Source organism: Triturus cristatus, chromosome 1_2 (assembly GCF_964204655.1).
Source record: "Triturus cristatus chromosome 1_2, aTriCri1.1, whole genome shotgun sequence".
Taxonomy (NCBI): domain Eukaryota; kingdom Metazoa; phylum Chordata; class Amphibia; order Caudata; family Salamandridae; genus Triturus; species Triturus cristatus.
The window spans coordinates 989,936,175-989,956,581 of record NC_140580.1 but is presented as its reverse complement, the minus strand read 5'-3'; the positions used below and the strand labels follow the sequence as shown (position 1 = coordinate 989,956,581).

General features: G+C 45.7%; 1 protein-coding gene across 1 annotated transcript in view; it reads left to right on the top strand.

The window, feature by feature from the left end:
- The window catches only part of ABCA2 (ATP binding cassette subfamily A member 2), a 569,797-nt gene that overhangs the window by 246,355 nt on the left and 303,035 nt on the right, over positions 1-20,407 (top strand). Inside the window, exons 7-8 of the mRNA XM_085611149.1 lie at positions 66-248; positions 14,130-14,348. Of these exons, the coding sequence (XP_085467275.1) occupies positions 66-248; positions 14,130-14,348 (402 nt within the window). The remainder of the gene's footprint in view (positions 1-65; positions 249-14,129; positions 14,349-20,407) is intronic.

Below are 20,407 nucleotides of genomic sequence, written 5' to 3'. Positions count from 1 at the left end.
CACAGTGATGCATTGTCCACTTTGCTGGCCACACTTTTGTCATGGTCTTCTATTTCTCAATATAGGAGCACCTTCTCGGCAGCTGGAAGAATTTGGAGAAGGGTTTGATCCATAATGCTCTGAATGACCCCAAAACCCTCGCTCACCGTCAGGCCTTGATGCACCTACTGTCCCAGGCCTTGGGTCTTGCGGGCCCTGCGGAGTCGTCTCACCAGTATGATCCTTCATCCTTGGTAACCGAATTTGAGGTAAGAGCTATGGATCGATGTCTGAATAAAGTATGCCTGCATGCAGGAACACCTCAAATACTTCTTTACAGCAGTGTTTTAATTGAAGCTGTATTGACTTCAAACACAAAATTGCTACGATATAATCCTAAATTACGAAATTGCCTCTAACCGTAAACTTACCATTAACCCTTAGGATAAGTCTAAACTGCAACTTAAAACTAACTTTAACCCTCACTCCACCGCCTACTCTTACTGTAATCCCATGTCTACACTAGCTTGTGCAGATCCTTTTAAAACTTTCACTGCTATATCATAAGGCATGTTTGCTTTCTAATTATCAAAAATATACTTTAAAATGGTACTTTTTTCCCTTTTAACAACCTGAAAATATTTCTGTTAACTGCAATATATATATATGCTTTTCATCGTTGAGGTTTTTCTCATATCGTTTTCTACATAATTGCATAATCCTGGGACAGCGACCCCTATAGAAACGTACTGATTTTTGACTGAACTGTGATATAGAGTAAAAACGTTCGTCATTTAGACCTAGATCAGCAATCATGCCTACTTTGTTAAATTCTAGGAGAAAGGCAACTTCGTTGTAGGGTTTAGTCCATCTGACTCCACATATTTGCACAAATACCTGCAGCTACTGACTTTTCTATGGTAAGCTCCTATAATCCAGAAAGGGCGAGGTCTGTGTAGGCGATGTTTGTCCTGGAAGATGGTTGCGAGAAGTGGTCCCCTACTAAGCATTCCACACATTGTCCTTCCATGGTAAGTTGGTTCCACAGTGCGTAGCTTAGCTAATGGAAAGGAAATTTCACTCATTAAGGGGAGGGACATCTCATGGTCAACTCTGACGTCATTTTTTGATTGCAATTGTTCTATCGCTGCACTTATGCCTCTTGGTACCACCACTGACGTCTCTGGACCTTGCCACTCATATGAGACACAATCACTGACTGCTTTGTTGCATTGAGCTGACATGACATGACCACATTCTGTGGCTCAGCAATTCGTGTGACAGGTTCATCGCTATGCCGTTGTGGTGTTACAATCATGACATCATTCAAGGACTCTGTTGTATCAAAATTTAAAAAAAGACCTTTTTCTATTGCCGTACCCCTGATTTATCATAGTGGCCCCATCTAATCTACACAATAGACAGGACCGGAGTGTGGCTTCATGGGAAAGTTGATCTACTGAGGGAACATAACTGTCCTGTCTTCATAGGGACCTACTAGTAAGACCTCATAATCCGGACGCATCTAAAAAATCCACTAGTGCTGTCTTACAAACCTAATATCCGTACCGCACTCTCCTCGTGAACTTGATCTGAGAGTCTACTCATAACGTCTCATAACCGTCTCATTGTTCCAGCATCCTACCAAAGTGTCATAACTGTGGCACCATTCCACGGGCCCCACCAGTGAGCTCGTGTGTGGTTACTTTACTACAATGATGTCATTTCCTGACTTTGTTATCGAGATTTTATGATTTTGATATCTCGTGAATGACAGCATCTCGTAATGACATCATTCTAATATACATTGATAACTTGGTTACAACAATGGTACAGTTCTAAGACTTAATCATTCAGGTGTGCAATTCATCTTTTTTCTGTAACTCCAGCAGAGAGACATCTTAACTGTGATCTCTTGTTTTTTTATTTTTTATTTTTTTTATTTTAAAGATTCTACTTGTCAGGTGTCAAAGCTAAGACACCGAATGAAACTGCTACTGAATTATTTCACCTGATTTCTACAAATCGAATGATTTGCCACTTGGGATCTTATTTCAATCACTCTAAGACTCGTCGGCCTAGCTTCCATATTTATGACGTCATGCCATTGTTTTGTCCACCGGAGGTGAGATGAAGGCTCCCATTCGGATGTCACAGTTGTCAGAGGCCTAACGTGATTTAATGGTCTTCCAAAAGCCCTTAGTTCTGCCACATTGTGCACAAAGCTGTGCCACACCTGTCAATCGTTACTACAAAATATTGTTGTGGAAGACTAGAAATTGTTTGAAACACCACATGAGACAGGCCACCCTGGAGTATTTTTCTCTGTGGGGATGGCAGATCTCAAGATGCTAGGTGCCCTGATTTTGGTGTTGGGAACGTCAGTGGTGAATAAAGGATCCGCGAGGAGTCGGAGAATAGGGTTTATTTATTTATTTATTTATTTAGCGATTTGTAAAGCGCCTGGTGACCCAAGGGCATCCCCGCGCTATAAACTTAGCTGTCCAGACGGGAGGGAGGAAAGAGGGGGGATGGCCTTATTTAGGGAATAAGAGTGTTTTCAATTTTTTTCTAAAAATTAGATAATTGGATTCCAGTCTAAGGGTACGTGGGAGGGCGTTCCATCCAAAGGACGCTTTTACTGAGAAGCGTCGACCTCCAGTGCGAGTCTTTTTAAATTTGGGGATGTTGGCTAGGTGCTCACTCTCAGACCTCAGGGATCTGGAGGTTTTATATGGAGTAACCAGGTCGCTGAGGATCGAAGGGTCACTTCCATTGATCAGTTTAAATGCCGTGCACATGGCTTTGAATTCCACTCTTTGGCGTACAGGGAGCCAGTGCAGGGCCTTGATAGCAGGTTTCGCTGACACTCTGGAGGGAAGGTTCATGAGTAGACGGGCAGCTGCATTCTGTGTTCGCTGCAGTTTCGCCAGGGTGGCCTCAGGAGCTCCCAGGTAGATCATGTTACTGTAGTCCAAACGTGATAGTATGAGCCCTTGGACCAGTAGTTTCCTGGCTGCGGGGGGGAGTAGGGGGAGAATCCTGCGGGTCGTACGCATAAGCCCAAAACAGGTTCCTGCAGTTTTGGCCGCTTGCGTTTTCATGGAGAGCTCTGGTTCTAACCATACACCTAGGGTCTTAATTTCATGTTTCGGGGTAGGAATTTCTCCGAACACGTTCGGCCAGACCACTGGGGGGATGGTCACCCATTGCTTTCCCATGAGCATCACTTCGGTCTTTGACCCATTTAGTTTTAGTGACGACTCACACATCCATCCGTGGATTTCCGTAAGGCAGTTTGCCAGTTTGTCTGGGTGGTCGTCTAGTTGGGATAGGGAGACGACCAGCTGTGTATCATCAGCGTAGCTCACTATTTTTATGCCGAATGGGATCACCACGTCTTCAAGGGGGGCCATGTAAGCATTAAAAAGCGTTGGGCTCAGGGAAGATCCCTGAGGGACCCCGCTCATGAGGGGAAGAGTGGACGAGCGATGGTTGCCGTCCCAAACCTGGAACGTGCGCTTAGCAAGGAAGGACTCTATCCATCTGAGTGCCGTCCCGGTCAGCCCTGCAGCCGTCAACCGATTGAGGAGGACACGATGGTTGACTGTGTCGAAGGCTGCACTAAGATCCAGGAGGATCACTGCCACTGACCCTCCTGAATCTAGTAAGCGCCTTGCCTCTTCGATGACGGCGAGAAGGGCAGTATCTGTGCCGTGGCCCGGGCGGAACCCAGTTTGGGATTGGCGTAGGATGTTATTTACCTCGAGAAACTGAGACAATTGTCCGTTGACCAGTTTCTCGGCTACCTTGCTGATACCAGGGAGGAGTGAGATTGGCCGGTAGTTGGCCATATCTGCTGGGTCTAGCTGGGGTTTTTTTAGGAGTGCCTTCACCACTGCACTCTTCCAGCTAGAGGGAACCGAACCCCGGGCAAGTGAGCTATTAATAAGCTCCGTGATCGTGGGAATGATGGCGGGGGTAACCGTTTTAAGGAATCTCAAGGGTACAGGGTCCAAAGGTGATCCGCTTTTCATTTTGGTCAAGGTTGCTTCTACCTCGTTACAGGTTACTGGTCTAAATGTCGCAAGTTGAGGGCGTAAGCTGTTTCCAGACTGGTTGGGGGGTGGACCATTGTCCGTGTAGCTAGAGGGACATGAGGGGGGAAGGGAGGCTAGGATACGGGCAATTTTGTCGTTAAAATAGGTGGCTAATTCGTCGCTTCGGTCCACGGGGGGGCTATTGGAGGGCGGAGTGGTTGGTACTTTCAGAAGCTCTTTGACAATTAGGAAAGATTCCCTGGCTGAATTAGTGGATTCTTTTATCCGGGTATCATAGTGGGAAGCTTTAGAGCGCCTAATAGCAGTTTTATATAATCTGACTGAATTTTGGTAGGCTTCCTTGCTGGCATGCTGCCAGTCTTTCCTCCAAAGTCGTTCGGCTCTCTTACAGTTTTTGCGTAATAGACGAAGTTCCGGTGTATACCACGGGGCGGAGCCTAGTTTCCCATTTTTGTCCTCACGAGTCCTAAATGGGAGTACGAGATCTAGGGAGGTAGTAATCCATTCTCTATATTTACTGTCGGCGACATCCGGGTCTTCTGCGTAAGCAGGGGTGGTTGACTTTAGGGTCCTGGCCCAATCTTCGGTGGGGAGCCTGGACCAGGCCCTGTCCCTGGTATAAGTGGGCGGTTTATGAGGTTTCCTAAAAGTTCCCGGAAGTTGGAAGGAGACTAGAAAGTGATCCGTCCAAGGGAGAGGAAGGGACTCACTAGCTATCATAGTGAGGGTACTTGTGAACACAGGGTCCAGCAAGTGACCCTTATTATGAGTAGCTCCAGAGTTTAGAAGGCGGATGTCAAGGGCCGCCAGATCAGTGATCAGGTCGATAGCCCCTGGATCTGAGGGGTCGTCGAAATGAATATTCAGGTCTCCTATTATCATAAAATTAGTGATTGAGTGGGCTTGTGTAGTAACTGAGTCCAGGAGAGAACTAGCAGAAGGACCTGGATGACCAGGGGGGCGGTACACTAGAATCCCTGAGAGAGAGTTAGTCGGGTCTAACTTAATTGTAAACTGCAGGCTTTCAGAATCAGGAATATGTGCGTCATTAGTATTGCAGAGGAAATGGTCCCGATGAATAATGGCGACACCACCACCCCTACCTAAGGGACGAGGTAGGGACTGGATGAGGAAGCCCGGTGGGGTTGCTAGCACCATATCTGATTCTGAGTGGGAAGAGAGCCACGTTTCCGTCAGGAAAAGGACGTCTATGTCATGGTCTTCTATCCACTTTTGGTGGTATTAAGTGAGCTTGTTGGTCTCACCTGTTGGGGTCAGTATCTCTGTAAGCATTTTTGTACTAATGAGAAAAAAAAAATATATATATATATATATATATATATATATATATATATATTCTACATATAATCTACTGGCGGTCGCCAGTAGATAGTTATAGTTACAAACTAGTTTCCATAGGAAATCTCAAAATTCTATTTTGAATAACTTTGGCGCCGGTTTACGAATTCTCGCGAAATTTTCAAAACTAATGGGGCACTCCGCTCAGCTCCTACCCTGAAAGTCTCGGGGTGATTCGTCAAGCGGGGGCCGAGAAAAAGGGGGGGTCCCAAAACGCGTTTTCCCCATGCATTTTTCCATAGGACCTTTAGACACTGCTACAGCCCGAACGGCTGAACAGAATTACGTGAAATTTGGCAGAGAGGTAGCCATAAGGTCAAGGAAGTGCCTTTTGCAGGTCTGGTGTAAATCTGTTCAGTATTTCCTGAGAAAATAGCATTTAAAAGCATATCAATATCTATACGCGCGCAGCGTGCGCGCACTGTGCGCGCACCCTGCCGTGCGCGTGCGCAATTCTGATTGGTTGTTAGAGGTCGGTAAACATTTGAATCGGTCGAAACCAGGAAGTGTCGGCCGCCATTTTGTCTCTCGCAGTCTGAGGGGGTGACAAAAAAAGGAGGAGAACGTGAAAAGGTGGCAGAGTGGACAGTTCCTGACCCCCTAGCCTTGGTCAGGGAGTCACAGAAGGACCCCCAAGGGAGAAAAATACATTCATTTATTTTTTTAAATCGCATGGTGCGCGCAGGGTGCGCGCACCTCGCGATTTAAAAAAAAAAAAATAACATTTCACGGTGCGCGCACGGTGAAAAACCTGAAGAAAAAAAAATTAATACATAACTTAGCATTTAAAAAACCGTACAAATTCACTGAAAAAACCATAGGTTTCACACATGTTATAGTTACGAATTAGCATTTAAAAAACCTTGCAAATTCACTTAAAAAACCATAGGTTTCACACATGTTATAGTTAGCTGGACATTTCACTCGTAAAAAACCTATGAAATTCCCCTGTTATAGTTACTGTAGGCAACTATAACTCACGCGACCGCAATGCTCTGCTGATGACGTCAGATATTACATCACTGATGACATATGTGTCTTTATGAAAAATAAATATTTGTAATATATGTATAGCTAAAGATTAATGGAAGAAGACATGGGTAAATAAGTGTCTAAATACAGTGATGTAATATCTGACGTCATCAGCAGAGGATTGCGGTCGCGTGAGTTATAGTTGCCTACAGTAACTATAACGGGGGAATTTCATAGGTTTTTTACGAGTGAAATGTCCAGCTAATTTTAACGTGTGAAACCTATGGTTTTTTAAGTGAATTTGCAAGGTTTTTTAAATGCTAATTTGTAACTATAACGTGTGTGAAACCTATGGTTTTTCAGTGAATATATATATATATATATATAATGATTTTGTATAAAAAGAAAAAAATGTATTAAAAACTGTTGTTTGATGATTTAAATGATATATTGAATAAGGGGGGGGGAACAAAAGTGACTATAAGCAAAAAGTCAAAGGAAAAAAGAAAAATAAATAATTCATGGTGTATTTTATCACGTAGTAGTTGTGATTGTCATTTTGCATATAGCCATACCAGATACAATCTGTTTTGTAAAGTAATATACGGCAAAGGGGAGGTTTTTCTGCGTTATTGTTCTCACCTGTTGGATACAGTTTACCATGAGAGGGATGGAACAGGACACCTGGGAAGAACTCTGCACATCGGATCAAAGAGAGGAGACCGCACATGACCCTCATGTAGCTTTGATAATAACACAACAATATTTTAGGTGGAAGCAGTTCAAACAAACCATTTGAATGGAGAAGCACAGAAGTAAATTGCAACTCCTCATCCTTGGTCATATATTAGGAGGAAAAACTGATTATGCATATAGAGCTGTTTGTGACCTTTAAACGAGAGTGCGCTCAGATTACAATCTAAGCTAAATCACCCGAACAGAGGGGACTAGATGCTGAAGGGTGGCAAGGTAATGTGAGATTTTACTCCACCATACAGGACAAACATAGAATGCTACTCTTCTCAGATAAGGCCAAAAAAGGGATATGTGTGTGTCGGCAACAGGAAAGCCGATCGGAGCGGAGGGTCCCACCATGAAGTGTATTGCGAGCAAGGGGTTCCTACAGGCTGGGTGGTGTAAGCTGAAAAACAAGTGTTTTGGACTGGAGGATTGACTAAAATCCTACATAGTCACAATAAGATATTTCTGGGTGTCACAAAACATTGAAAAATTGCTTTTCTGTCTCAAGGTAGTTTAGCATCCGACATAAAATTGCCTGAGCTGTCTGTACAGCAGTCTGTCACATCAGACTGCACATTTGAATAGGAGAGGACAGCACAGCTCGCCTTTGCACTCTGCCTTCCTTCTCCAGCCTGGCATGTGATGGAGAGGTGCAAAGCACACTGATGGGCATATCCCCACGCCTCGTCCCTCTTGGGATTGGTGGAGGGGGATCAATTGCACTCATTTCCAGCCCTGGCTTTGGGCAGGACATATACAATGTCTCACCTCCACACTCCCCTCACACCAAAACCCACCATAAATAACCAGGCCTAACTTGGCTAGAAAAGGGCTGCAGAGCTGGGACTTGGGCCTCTGGGTTTATCCTGGTGGATCGTGGTGGACATGGCCTGGTAGGATCCAATGTGGGTCCCCCGGCCAAGAAAAAGAAATTCACACTAAGCCATTTTTCCCATTATGTCACACACCTAATTTGAGAAAATGGCTAAAATCATCTGATTTTTTTACATTTGCACAGGGTATTGGTGAGTGAAGAGATTTTCTTCCAATTAAAAGCTGATGTTATGCTACAGTAGTATCGGGTTAATATCGAATCGTCGGTTTTCCGAAGCCCAGCAAGACTCTGTCTCTGGTTTGTCCACAACATACGGGTATTGAAAGGAAAGCCATTCGTAAAGGTCAATGAACATTATAAGATATTCTTAGAGTTGCAAACCGAGCCTATGGCAGCGTGCACAGCTCAAAGTCCCCATTGTCTTGAGCTCAGTTTTCTTGGACTGGGTCCATCTTTAGTCGCGGGAAGCCACTTCCCAAGAATTAGACAGTACCTCTCATTGCATCTTTAAGGAGACCTGTGCTTAGCTGGTTGGGCTTTGAGGGCTAACGGGAGAGGGTGAGAGAAATGGAGAATTTTGACACCTGAGCCCATCTCTGATGGCAAATTCACCTCACCATTTAATCCTCAAAGTAATCTGTGGTGGCCAAAGACGGGTGTTTGTTTGGGCAATAGATAATATTCTTTCCCCCCCCCGTGTTTGTCGAAAGTAGATGTTTTTTGTAAATGCATATGTTATTCCAGATCTCTATTCTGTGCTCAAATACCTTCCAGTGCAGTGGCGCTATAGCAAAATTTGCAAAAACATAGACTGGGCCGACTGCATGGATGTTGATTCTGGGCCAGACATTATCACCCCCATAGCTTAATTATTGGATTCCTTAAGGGAGGTGCCACAACGAAATCCAAATAACCTAAGCTCCCCCTTAAAATGCCATATGACTATAACGTATTTGTAGTAGGTGTCTTAAGTATGGCCTAATACTCTAACTTACTAAAGGGACTTTTTCCTGCCTCTTGTAGACAGCATCCTAATGGTTCAAGCAGTAGCGGCCAGTAACATTTAAATATGGTGGTGCGCAATGCTAAAAAAACTCACCATATGCATGTTGCTGGTGGGCCCGGTTGCCATCTATCTCTTCTCTACTCCGCGCTAACTCGGGCGGAAAGGGAAGGACTTCTCCCTTCTACAACCTGAAACCAACCAATCGGATTGGCTGGAGCAGGCTAACCCAGCCCTCATTTGGAGGCTGGGGGCCTGCAGCTGCAATCCCTTGGCTGTTTCTCGGCCCTGGGATTGCAGGCTCTGAAGTGTGCGGGTCAGATTGGCTGGCTGCAGGCAGCCGGCCAATCTGACATGCGCCCTGGTAGGGGTTGAATTGATAGTGCAATAGCACTAATCAGCCCACCCGCTGCCCTTGCGCTGTAACAGCATGTGCCTGCCGCACATAATAAAATTGTATTTATTACCATTTTATTAAAGTGTGTGCCTGCTGCTCTCGCAGTGGGGCAACGCTCTTCCACCATAACGGAGAAGTCACCCCATGGGTTCAAGGCTAGAACTTTGGATGATGTAAGTGGGGTGAGGCCAGCCACAGCTGGACATTTTTGGAGGGATCAGTTACTAGGCACCACTGGTTCTCCACAGCTGCCACCACCTTCCTAGAACATTTACTCCTCTGTCTGGGACCCATGCCCCCTAGTGGGAGCCTGGATCATGCTGTAGAGTCCAGGATTCCAAGACAGAATCAGGGACCCACTTAAGATTGCTGCTGGCAGCTGCAGAGATGAGAGAATCCAGCACCGGTCCTGTGATACAGCCCCACACTTGAAATCAAGGAAGGAGCCAGCTCCCCAAGAGTGGCTTAATCTGACCGGGGATTATCTCAGAACAGAAAGGGAACGCTTTAGAAGATGAGCGAGTTAAATCCATAGCCATGGACTCAGACTTTGCAGTATCACTTTTAGAATTAATTTTCAGATTATATACATACTGGCACTACTGATGCTTTAGTGCGATTTGGTCGGTGAGTGCATGAACCAGTGACTGTGATTTTGGACACCTTGTCAAGCCTACCTGTTTTAATGATGGCATTGTAACTCTTCAGAGTTTTAGATGTGTCAGCCATTGATCTGCTTGTCTCCTCAATTTAGCACCCTCCATACCCCTTCTGAGTTGTGTAACACCTCCATCTACTTAACTTTTTAGGTAGGTGCTCTTTGCCTTCTTGGGCTTGTAGTTTCGTATAGGCCTTCGAGTACCAGCATGCTTAGTGCTGTTGGCTAAAAGCTTGAGAATGAATGTCTTACCAATGACCTAGGATGATTTGCTGCTCTTGTTTATGGTGAATGGTAGTGATAGTGGTGAATAATAGAGCTACAAAGTTGGTAACATGTCCTTCGAATCGCATATACCACTAAAGTTTTTCTGGTTTGCAGCGCTGTACATAATTGCTGCTGGTATTATCCCAGTGTGATGGTACCTAATGTAATAATTTTAGAATGAAGAAAGATGGAGTTGCACCTGCCGGGATTCAAATCTGTGACTTGCGGACGAGGATGGATCTGTGTTTTTATTGTAGCCCTTGATGTCCTTATACCCATCCAAGTGCCGCTAGACCCACCAGGAAGGGCAGATCCCAAAGAGGAAGCCAGACATGGCGCATCTTTTGTAGATTGCAGCATTGCGCCGGTTTCATCTTTGGGTCCTGTGTAGGGTGTTTGCCTCCCCGTAAAAATTGTTGTGAACATCGTATATTACAGTCCTGCTAAACTTGGGCAACTCCTGTTTACCTCGGCCTCCCAAAAACAACTATCTACTGGCTGCTACACATCCAGAATGCAGCGGTTAGACCAGTGCTTGTTTAAATAAATTTGACCACATTTCCTCCAAGCTTCGCCAACTTCATTGACTTTTTGTACAAAAAAGAATAGGTTCAAATCCGCCTGCTTTATGCATCATGTTTTCTACAATTCCGATCCCTTCCTGCAGAAGAAGCCATGTTGTAAGTATACGCCTGCAGTCGTCCTCTGCTCAACAGCTCACTGCCTCTGTTTGCTAATCCAAGATCTCCACTCTCTAGGTGTGGAGACAGGACCCTCGACGTTCAAGGGATTTGTTCTGGAACACTGTTTCCTTGTACCTGACATTGATGTCCAGACTCCTCAGGTGCAGGAAAAGGCTTACAATCCGTCTTCGCGCCGTCTTGCATCTTTAGTGACTTGAGAAGCTGTGCTGCTTTGGTCTACAACAGTGCTGAGAAACCCTCCAGGGTGCATGCTGCGCTTCACAAGTAACGATGTGAATGGATGGGTAACAGGACAGGCTGCTTTGTGTTTTTGAGAACCGTGTGGTGTGCTATGTACAGTGTCCCTTCTCCTACATCCAGCGGTGTAACACAGGTCCTTGCATTGCATGGTGCCCAACCCTTCGGTGGTCCCCCACTAAGCCCAAGACCATCAAGTATCTGAGATATGGGAGACTCACAGCCCCCTCAATATATTTTATTGGGGAGCATCATTTTTGCTACCCTGTTGCCCTCAACTATGTCCATCAGTGGATTTTGACGCTCCAGGATCGCATTGCCCCGCCACAATTCAGTATATGCAGCCATCATGTGTGCCAATCTATCTTTATGGGGTATATATAATTCCTATTATGAAACCTAAGTAAAGTCCTTCTTGGGCGATGATGCCCACCCAGCCCTTCGTCTACCTGCCCTGGATCATGGGATTCATATAGATCCATACAGAAATTTGACCCACCTCTGTCCTCTCCGCCTATGTTTTTAAGGCCATATTGATACTGCTTTTTTGACCCGTTGTTCATAGTAAGCTAGGCTAGCAAGCCCATGCCGTGCTGTACAGGCTTGTTAATGTTTGGGTTTATATTGTGTTCCAACCAGAAAAATCCTCTAAGCGCGTGTGCAACCATGCCAGCTTGCAAGCTGCGTTATTGATCAAAGAGAATTGCCTTTAGGAGCTTGTGAAAGTTACTCGGGCATGTTTCTGCTCTCAAGAAATCTGGAATTTCTGCGCCTTATGAAAGCAGGTATCCTTCTCTGGATCGTTGGCTGAATGATGTCGCTACACCTGTGGGTTTACTGTGAAGGTAACCAACCCTCTCTCACCCCTATCTAGGGAAACGACCAGAACTGGGCTGCCATGTTGTCTGAGCTAATACCAAGCTACCTGTAAGCCCAACTCAGAATGGGCGGCAACACCCAGCCAGGGTCAGAGCAGACACAATGCAGTGATCCTATGTGCCAGAAAGGGTGGTGGTCCCAACATGCCTGCCCACGGACTCGCCAGGCTCTGATGCGCTACGTCATCAAATGATCTTGGCCCCTCTGTTCTTCGTAGACGAGACTTCTCCAGAGTAATACCGGACGGCTGCAAACGATGAACTCTGAGTGAATCGACTCTAAGCACGTACTTGACGTACACACAGAGTTCTGCCCAGCCCTATCGCAACTTAAGGTTTTTATTAGGGTAAGGGAGGTATTTCACGGGGTTTTGCAGGAGGCCTTATTTTTTCTGTTCGCTTACGGCTAAAATGCCTCCTGTCCATTCATAGAAGCATCCTCTATCATTTGCAGGTATATGCTTTGTCAGCATTTGCACATTTGGCAGCAAGACTTGTTCCAGAACACCCGCGGCGTGGACCTGCTGGGGTCCCAAATGGGACTTAATAGAAATAGTCAAATGCAGCAATCCTGCGCCATCTGGAGAGGAGGATTCTGCAGCGTGGCAGACCTGGGACCGCCTTTGCGTCATCGCCGCTCTGGGTGGCAGGGTGCTACGTCAGCACAGGTGCAGCGGGGTGATGTATGGCACTGGAATTACCTGAGATCACCTGTGAGGTTCAGCAGCAATCATTCATGGGGTACTTGGGGGCGGTGTGAGAGGCATAGAATGGCATCTGTTGGGATGTAAGGGAGCTATGGGACCTTTTTTCCCTTATATTTTTGTTCTCCTCTGAGCCTTTATAATCCACCTGGACAGCTCGAAAACTGAAAGGCGTTGAGTAGTTTCCCAGCCTGATGCTGCCATGCCTCAGCTGTTGCTCAGTGTATTGCACGGTCACAGCCACTGCCTACATTTAAAAACGTCTAAAGCTCCGGACAGTCATGTGCAGGACCCAAAATGAAATAGGAAGGGGTAATGGGTAATGGGTGCCACTATGAATTGCATTGGCAGATATATTTGGGAGAGAGTTGGAGATAAATAAAGTTTAGGACTTAAATTGGCAAGGAGGGGCAGGAAGTGTGAGTGTGGACTGAAGGCAAATGTGTGTGTGCTGCTGTGTGCAATGCAAATAGCAGACCAGGCAAAATAGAAGTTTGAATTGCACACGCAAGTTTCATTTCAGACGTGAAGTTATTGGTGGTTTTTAAGCGGGTCTTTACATTTGATTTAGGCCTGGAATGCACAAATGAACTGTTATGGCCATCGCCCTGCCGCCATCTGTCTGGTCAAAGGTGGAATACGTTGGTGGTGGTGTGGGCCAGGCATCGAGGACATTGGCCTACACTTGTGAGCCAAGTGAGGAGTTTCTCAGTGGTGTACATGTGACCTTTGGTTCGCCATGATGTGGCTCCATCTTAATGAGGCATTTACCTGTGATGGCACCAAACTGATTCGCCACCTAAGCCTGTCTTGTGCCAGGTCTATCCAGGACGCTGGTGAGGAGGGCGGATAGATCTGGGATGCTCTGCTTAGCTGGCTGAGTGTTCCTCACTCCATGTCCTGGGCGTACTTTGTCATTTGTGTACCTTTTGGTTTAATCCTGTACCTTGTCTTGTTTTCTTCACTACCTGCCCACGTTTGCCCATTGAACACATGTATACCCAAAGTTGACCTTTTTCATACTATTGTAACCTTGGAGTTTGTCTGCCCCTGGAGGTCCTGGTGGTGGCGGCTTCCAAACCACCCCTCGGAAGACACTTCCCAATGGCGTAGTTGATATAGCCACCCATGATCAGCTCTGCAGCAATGCCCACTCCATTCTGTGGATTTCACTGAGACAAAGGAATTCAGTAATATAAATTCACTAGTTATATTTTGATATGGACAAATAAGTCTGTGCATTGAATGTACATCTAGAAAGCATCCTCGACTAATGTCTTTTTCTGTTGTTCAGACATTTGCACCATAAACTGTTGATATCTGGTCTGTTGCAGAGCATTCTCTTTACACCATCCCTTCTGGAAGCACTGACGTGTGAAGGAAGCCAGGATGAGCTGCGGCGGATCCTGGTCATTCCAGAGAACCAGTATTCCAGGCTGTCTGCGTACCACTCTGCCATCTGCAATGGGAGCCTGGACATCCGAAGAGAGCACTTCAGGGAGCTGGCCGCAGAGCTCCAGGATCAGCTTGATATCCCAAAAACTGTCAGTAAGGTGAGCTTTTGGCATTCACTTGGCTATAATGTGCTGTGGTCCAGGCCAAACCTCTCTGCTGCTTCGGTGTACAACCGAGTGAGGTTTCCTGCATGAAAATGACAGCAAAGAGAAGGCCTTGGCTCATAATGGGTTGTAGAGTAGCAGTGGAGCTTGAAGGATGGGTGGTAGGAGAGGAGAGGCTGTGCAGGACAACAATAAGGAATATGATGGGGCCTCATTGGCCAAGTTAGATCATGACACTTTGTTGCGCAGAACGAGAAGATGGCGATTGCAGGTGAATTGTAACCAAACAGGAAGTGATGCAGAAGACCAAGGTAGGTCAGGATTCATTTTGGTTGGCAAGGTGGGCTGGTTCCTACACCTACGGTGAGACCATGGTACGGTAAAAATAGTTGGCTGGTAAAAAATAAGAACAAATCAGCGCATCATAGTTTTTCATACAGGAAGTAAAGTTCGCGCATGAAGATTGTGTCTGTGGGATGTGAGTTTTGAAGACAGATGCTTTTGCGCTGCACTTGCCTAGATCCCTGTGAGCATCAGTGACCAAAGCTATTCGTGAATTGTCCCAAAGTTTGGAATTTTCTGGATTGGAGCGATAATTAGGCGGCCACTGTATGGCAGGGAAGCACTTCTTCTCTGGCTGGTGTTGGCCTGGAATTGCCTATATACCAACCACAAGCCCGGCTCTAAATGTATGGATGTTCAGGTCTTATATATTTCAATACATCTAGTTCTTCCAGTTCACTTGTTCTCGCCTATGCAATTATCCACGCCTATGCAATTATCCAGTCCACTCAGTACACCACAGGAACTCACCAGAAACTGTTTCTGTACAGACCCTACAAAAAGGACTGCAAGAGAAGAAACCAGGAGAGAAGCTAGAAAGGATTATTTTCAAGCACTAAAACGCCAAGCTTAGGTTCTAGTGTGTATATGAAACCCACCAATAGTGATGCGGTGTCTACACTTAATATAGATTCAAGGAAGCGACAGCAAGTATAATGAGTAACCCTGGGCGTAGTTCGCGAAGTAGCGCTACACGAAGCTACGCAAAGTGCACTACGCGAGCTACGCGTAGCGCTTAGCGAACTGCGTAGTACCCTGTTCGCACTGTGCAAGATGACATTTTCAATGATTGCACAGTGCAGACAAGCATCCGGCACTGTGCAATCATTGAAAACGGTATCTTGCACAGTGCGAGCTGTAGTTTGCCGCTGCTCGAGTAGATTTTTACTCGAGCGGCAGCTTTCTCAACGCGGACTGGTAGTTTCTCATCGCGAGCGGTCGCAAGCATACGCGACCACTCTCAATGAGAAACCTGACCTCCCCACGTTGAGAATCTCGCCGGGAGGTTCATTTTCCACGCTCGCGATCGCCAACTTGATGTTGCTGATCGCGAACGAGAAAAATGTCTCGCCGGGATGTCATTTTGCTTGCTCGCGGTCGCCAACTTGACATTGGGGACCGCGAGCAAGCAAAAAATAACCGCTGCACTACGCAACGCTACGCGTGTTTGCACTGTGCTACGTGCAATTTGCGTAGTGCGAAGTAGCGCAAACTTCGCAAACTACGCGAGCGTAGCGTAGTGCTTTGCCCAGGCTTAATAATGAGATGGCTGTATTCCTGCGGTCTGCATTCGATGTGATATATGCCGGCACTTATGCCAGTCTGCTGTGTGTCTAAATTAAAGATTAACACTAATAAACTACATTGAAAACGACTAATACCTGCTGCCCAAGCCTTGGGGGGCCTGCAATAGTCTGAATTGTCACTCTTGAAGGGTGTGATAGTGAGTAGCTGCATTGATCTTGTCGCTGGCGGCGCTGACAAAGGAACAGGGTGGTGCAGGCTGCAGTGGCCTCGTAGCGAGGGCCCTGCCACTCATTTATTTTATAAATGCAGCGCTGCAGAATACGTTCCAGCGTGCAAACTTCCGGTTCCGAAACATGTTCTGGGGTGCACATGACGGATCTTCTGCTGTGGGCCGACAGGCAGCCGTGGTCCGTGCAGGTAACAGCGGTGGGGCCGCGTTGGGGGAGGATTTCGAGGGAGGATGCCGAGGGAAAATTCGACAGGTTCTCACCTGTTTTCACCTGCCGAAGACGTGTGGGTGAATAGCACGGTTTGTAATTTGAGCATCGGCCTTACTGAGGGTGGCCCTCTGAACGGGCTGACGGACAGTATTTGTATGTCAATTCCATGCAATATTTTGAAATATTTACGTTGTAAATCCCATTACACGAGTCCTTTAACTCGCGGCTATGGAAGCGCTCGTGCAGGAGGCGTGCGTGGGCGGAGGGAGTTGAGTGAATTATGACTGCTTGCACCCTGGGCCCCTTTGTCCCCAGTGACCGAGGCTGTCTCGCTCTCAGATGTTCTGGCCGAGATAAGACGACTCGCATCCCCTAATGACATTTAAATGACGCGTCTCCCGCGTCCGGGTCTAATTCTAACCACAAACTGTGTAAGTGACAAGAGCAGATAATCACTGTAGTACCCGAGGCTCATAATAAACCGCTCTCTAATCTCTGTAATGAACTTTAAGCAATAAACTGATATAGAGTTTGAAACTCGGGAGTACTTTAATATAAAGCCGCAAAAATATCTGATCAGACTATCGTATCGCGATAGGTCTAAATGTATGTTTGTATGCTAAAAAAACAATATCATGAAAAGCAATGGCCGCAAGGCCGTAATTAAAGGGGTATGTTTCATACCTGTGAATTTTGGAATTACGACCGTCCTGAAGCCTAGAAACGAAAAAAAGATTTCAGAAGTCCCTGCATTTAATGTAGTACATCCAATTAATACATTTAAAAAATATATATTTAATGTTCATTTCATGGTTGCTGTGATACGTAAATAAATCTGTTTTAGTGTAGAGCGTTCTGGGGCTTGTGTAATATCCGCGACACGTCACACAGAGACAAAAATATCAAAAATGTAATCGTATACATTATCTTTTAAATTTTACCGACCAATTCTAGAAGCGAGGGCCAGATGCATGAAAACATTTTGTTCTCACAAACCCTTGCCATTTGCAAAATCACAGTTTGAGGGCGCACAGTGGCTATTCCCAATGTACATTTTGCGACCCATACTGAATCACAGGAAGAAGCGTAAAAGGGGTGCTCTTCCTAATGAGATTGGGTATGGTATGAACCATTGATCAGTTACCAAAATCCCAAAGGAGGCGCGGTAGCTGATTCACAGAGGAAGGGGGTCTCCTTGGTTCGATTTGATAACTGTGTCCGGGTACCTCAGGAGCAGCAAGCAGTAGGGGTCCAAGCGACAACCGCCTGCTCCCTGGATTGGAAAACTTTATTTTTCTGTGTTTTTAAAAAGCAGCACCAGTTCCATGGGCTGATTTTGGAGGGGGAAGAAAAGTTTTCCCTTTGAGAATGCAAACACAGGGATGATGTGCCTTGCAGGCCACCATCCCTGTGTTTGTATCCAATCACAGTGAGTCGCAAATAGCAACCTGCCCAATTGGTATTCATTATGCTGGCCGTTCTGTGATCCCCTATGAACGGAGACCTTTTAGTATATAGGTCGCATTACAAAATTAAAGATGGTAATAAAGTTGTGCGCGGTTTTTGTATCCTGTGTCTTCAAACATCGGCCTTTAGTGACAATCTCATAATATAGGAAAGAATTGATTGTCTTGCGGATGGTTTTTCAGCTCTCTTCTGCAATCCGATGCATTAAAGTTCATTTCACACCCTCTCGGGGTAAGTCCAATATAAAGACTTGTTTGAGTCTCTTGACTGACATCTCTTTAGGTTTTATAATGGGCTGGGTGTTTTTTTTATTACTTCAAAGCTCTAGAGAATGTAGCAAATGTACAGTTAGAGGGGAAAGTTGGAATCCGAACAGGTAAGGAGAGAGGCAGGGTCTACTACTCTTCGGCCATGACCACTCTCCTGTATGGAATTCAATAAATAGTTCAGGAATTTCCCGCATAGCGTGTTACCTGGTTCCACTCGCAAGGTATGACTGAGGGCGATTCCCAGTTGCTGGATTTCAAGTTTGGCTTTTACTTGGATTCTTATGTTTTCTGCCTACGTAAAAGATGGTCAGCTTGTCCAGCAGGTGCTCGCACTACCATGCAGTGGTGGTGACTCTGAAGACGAACGGTTCGCTCATCCTGAACACGTCTGAAGAGGGGTGTTGATTTTGTATGGTATGTTTAGGGCAGATTTTTGGCCCAATTTCTCCTGACCCTCCTATAGCCAGAAGCATTTAAGGAGGCCCACGGTGGTTGCGTGCCCAATAAGAAGGATGTTGCTCCCATCAGTGTGATGTGACGAAGGCCTGTCTTGTGTGGTAGGCCGGATAGACTGGAAACCAGGGGTAGCTCTGCTATTGCATAGAAGGATTCAGTGTGTCTTTCTTGTTCTTTGTCGGATGCTTTATTCATGGTGCCTTAATTTCAGATAGTGAACTAGGATTGTAAATAATATTATTTTATATTGATAATGAAACTTAGTTTTTTGTTTGCATCGGTTTGTTCAGATTTTTGCCTCCCTGTTCAATATTTTTTCCTGTGGAAAACCCCATCTTCTCCTCCTTACTCGGCCCCCACCCATTTTCCTGCTTCTAAGCCCTCCCCATCTCCTTTTGACCTCCCCTACAGTGGGAGAACCCGCTCTCCCCTAAATCCTTTGTGTTTTCTATTTACCCTCTCGCCTAATTTCCTAGATGTCTCGCACATTCTGGGTTTCAGGTTCTACTTTGAACTTGGTATTCTGTCCATCAATGGAGCTACCTCGTGGTAGAGACCAGAGGGAAGGCCTAGGCAAGTAGACTCTCTTGAAATAGAAGTAGGACTGTGGTATCTACTTATGTGTACCATATTTGTATCCCGCAGATCAGAGACACCTTCAGTCAGTGTCACTCAGCAAGCGGAGGCACCATTCGAGCCTGCCTTTCGCAAGGGGTGCTATGGGCTTCCTGCTAGAATCCGTATTTTTTTTTTTTCTTTTAAAGGGTCAAATTACCTCTTTTAAATTTTATTTTTATTTATGTGCACAGGGAAAGGCATTTACGTGGCGAATTCCGACATATTTGACAAAAAACAATGATTTTTTTTTTAAAAACACCTTTTCAAACATTACGTTTGTAGTGAGAAAGGAATTGATATTCGTAATATTGTGCTTAGACGTATGAGGCTTAATTGCACCCTTTAACATCAGGACCTGTTTGAATTTTGACTTCTCCTATTGACCCAACTATGTGATCCTCAGCAGATAAGTAGAAGCTTGTGCTCTTGTTTAAGTGAATTATTTTCCACTGAGATGAGTGTAAAAAGGCTTCTGAGAAAATAGTTTCCGCTGCCAGTTACTGTTTGCACTACTTGCCTTGCACACCCGTCACCCTTAGTCCTGGCATGTCTGGTGCCATTATACAGTAGCGGCTGCTACCGGACCCGGGAGGTGGGGGGAGGTCAGGAGGAAGACGACAAAGAGAAAAAAATACAAAAACTTACGTGTAACGGCCGGCCGCCTCCTCTCATCAGTCATCTTCCATCTCTTCCTTCAGTCCGGGCCAGCAGCATGAAGCACCCGGGCTCCTAAGCTCCCCTGAGCCAATCACAACGCTGCAGTACAGAGTTGTGATTGGGTCAGTGCTCAGACGGGGAATGGGAGGCTTTGCACGTTCCTCACCAGGCTGTGTAATGCAGCCTGGTGGGGAAGATGCAAAGTGTGCAGGACTGTTTAGCAGTCATGCGCACTTAGGGAGTGTAAACCACTCCTCCTCCTGCTCTGGCCAGCCCTGCCCCGACTCGAGAGCCACTGATGAAATAGGAAAACTGAAATGAGTTATCATTTTATTTTTCCTTTTGTTCAGTGGGGCTACGCTCCTCTGCCTTAGTGAAGGAGCTGCCACTGTATTTATGGAGCAGTGGCAAATGGTTCATGTTTGAGAATCGGTTTGTGGATTGTTTACGTTCATGTTTGTTCAAACAAAATTAAAAGTTTATATTGCTAGATCTCTCTTTAGAAATTATTTTAGTTGTCTTTTTCTTGCTCTACTCTACTTTTCAGAGGTTGCAA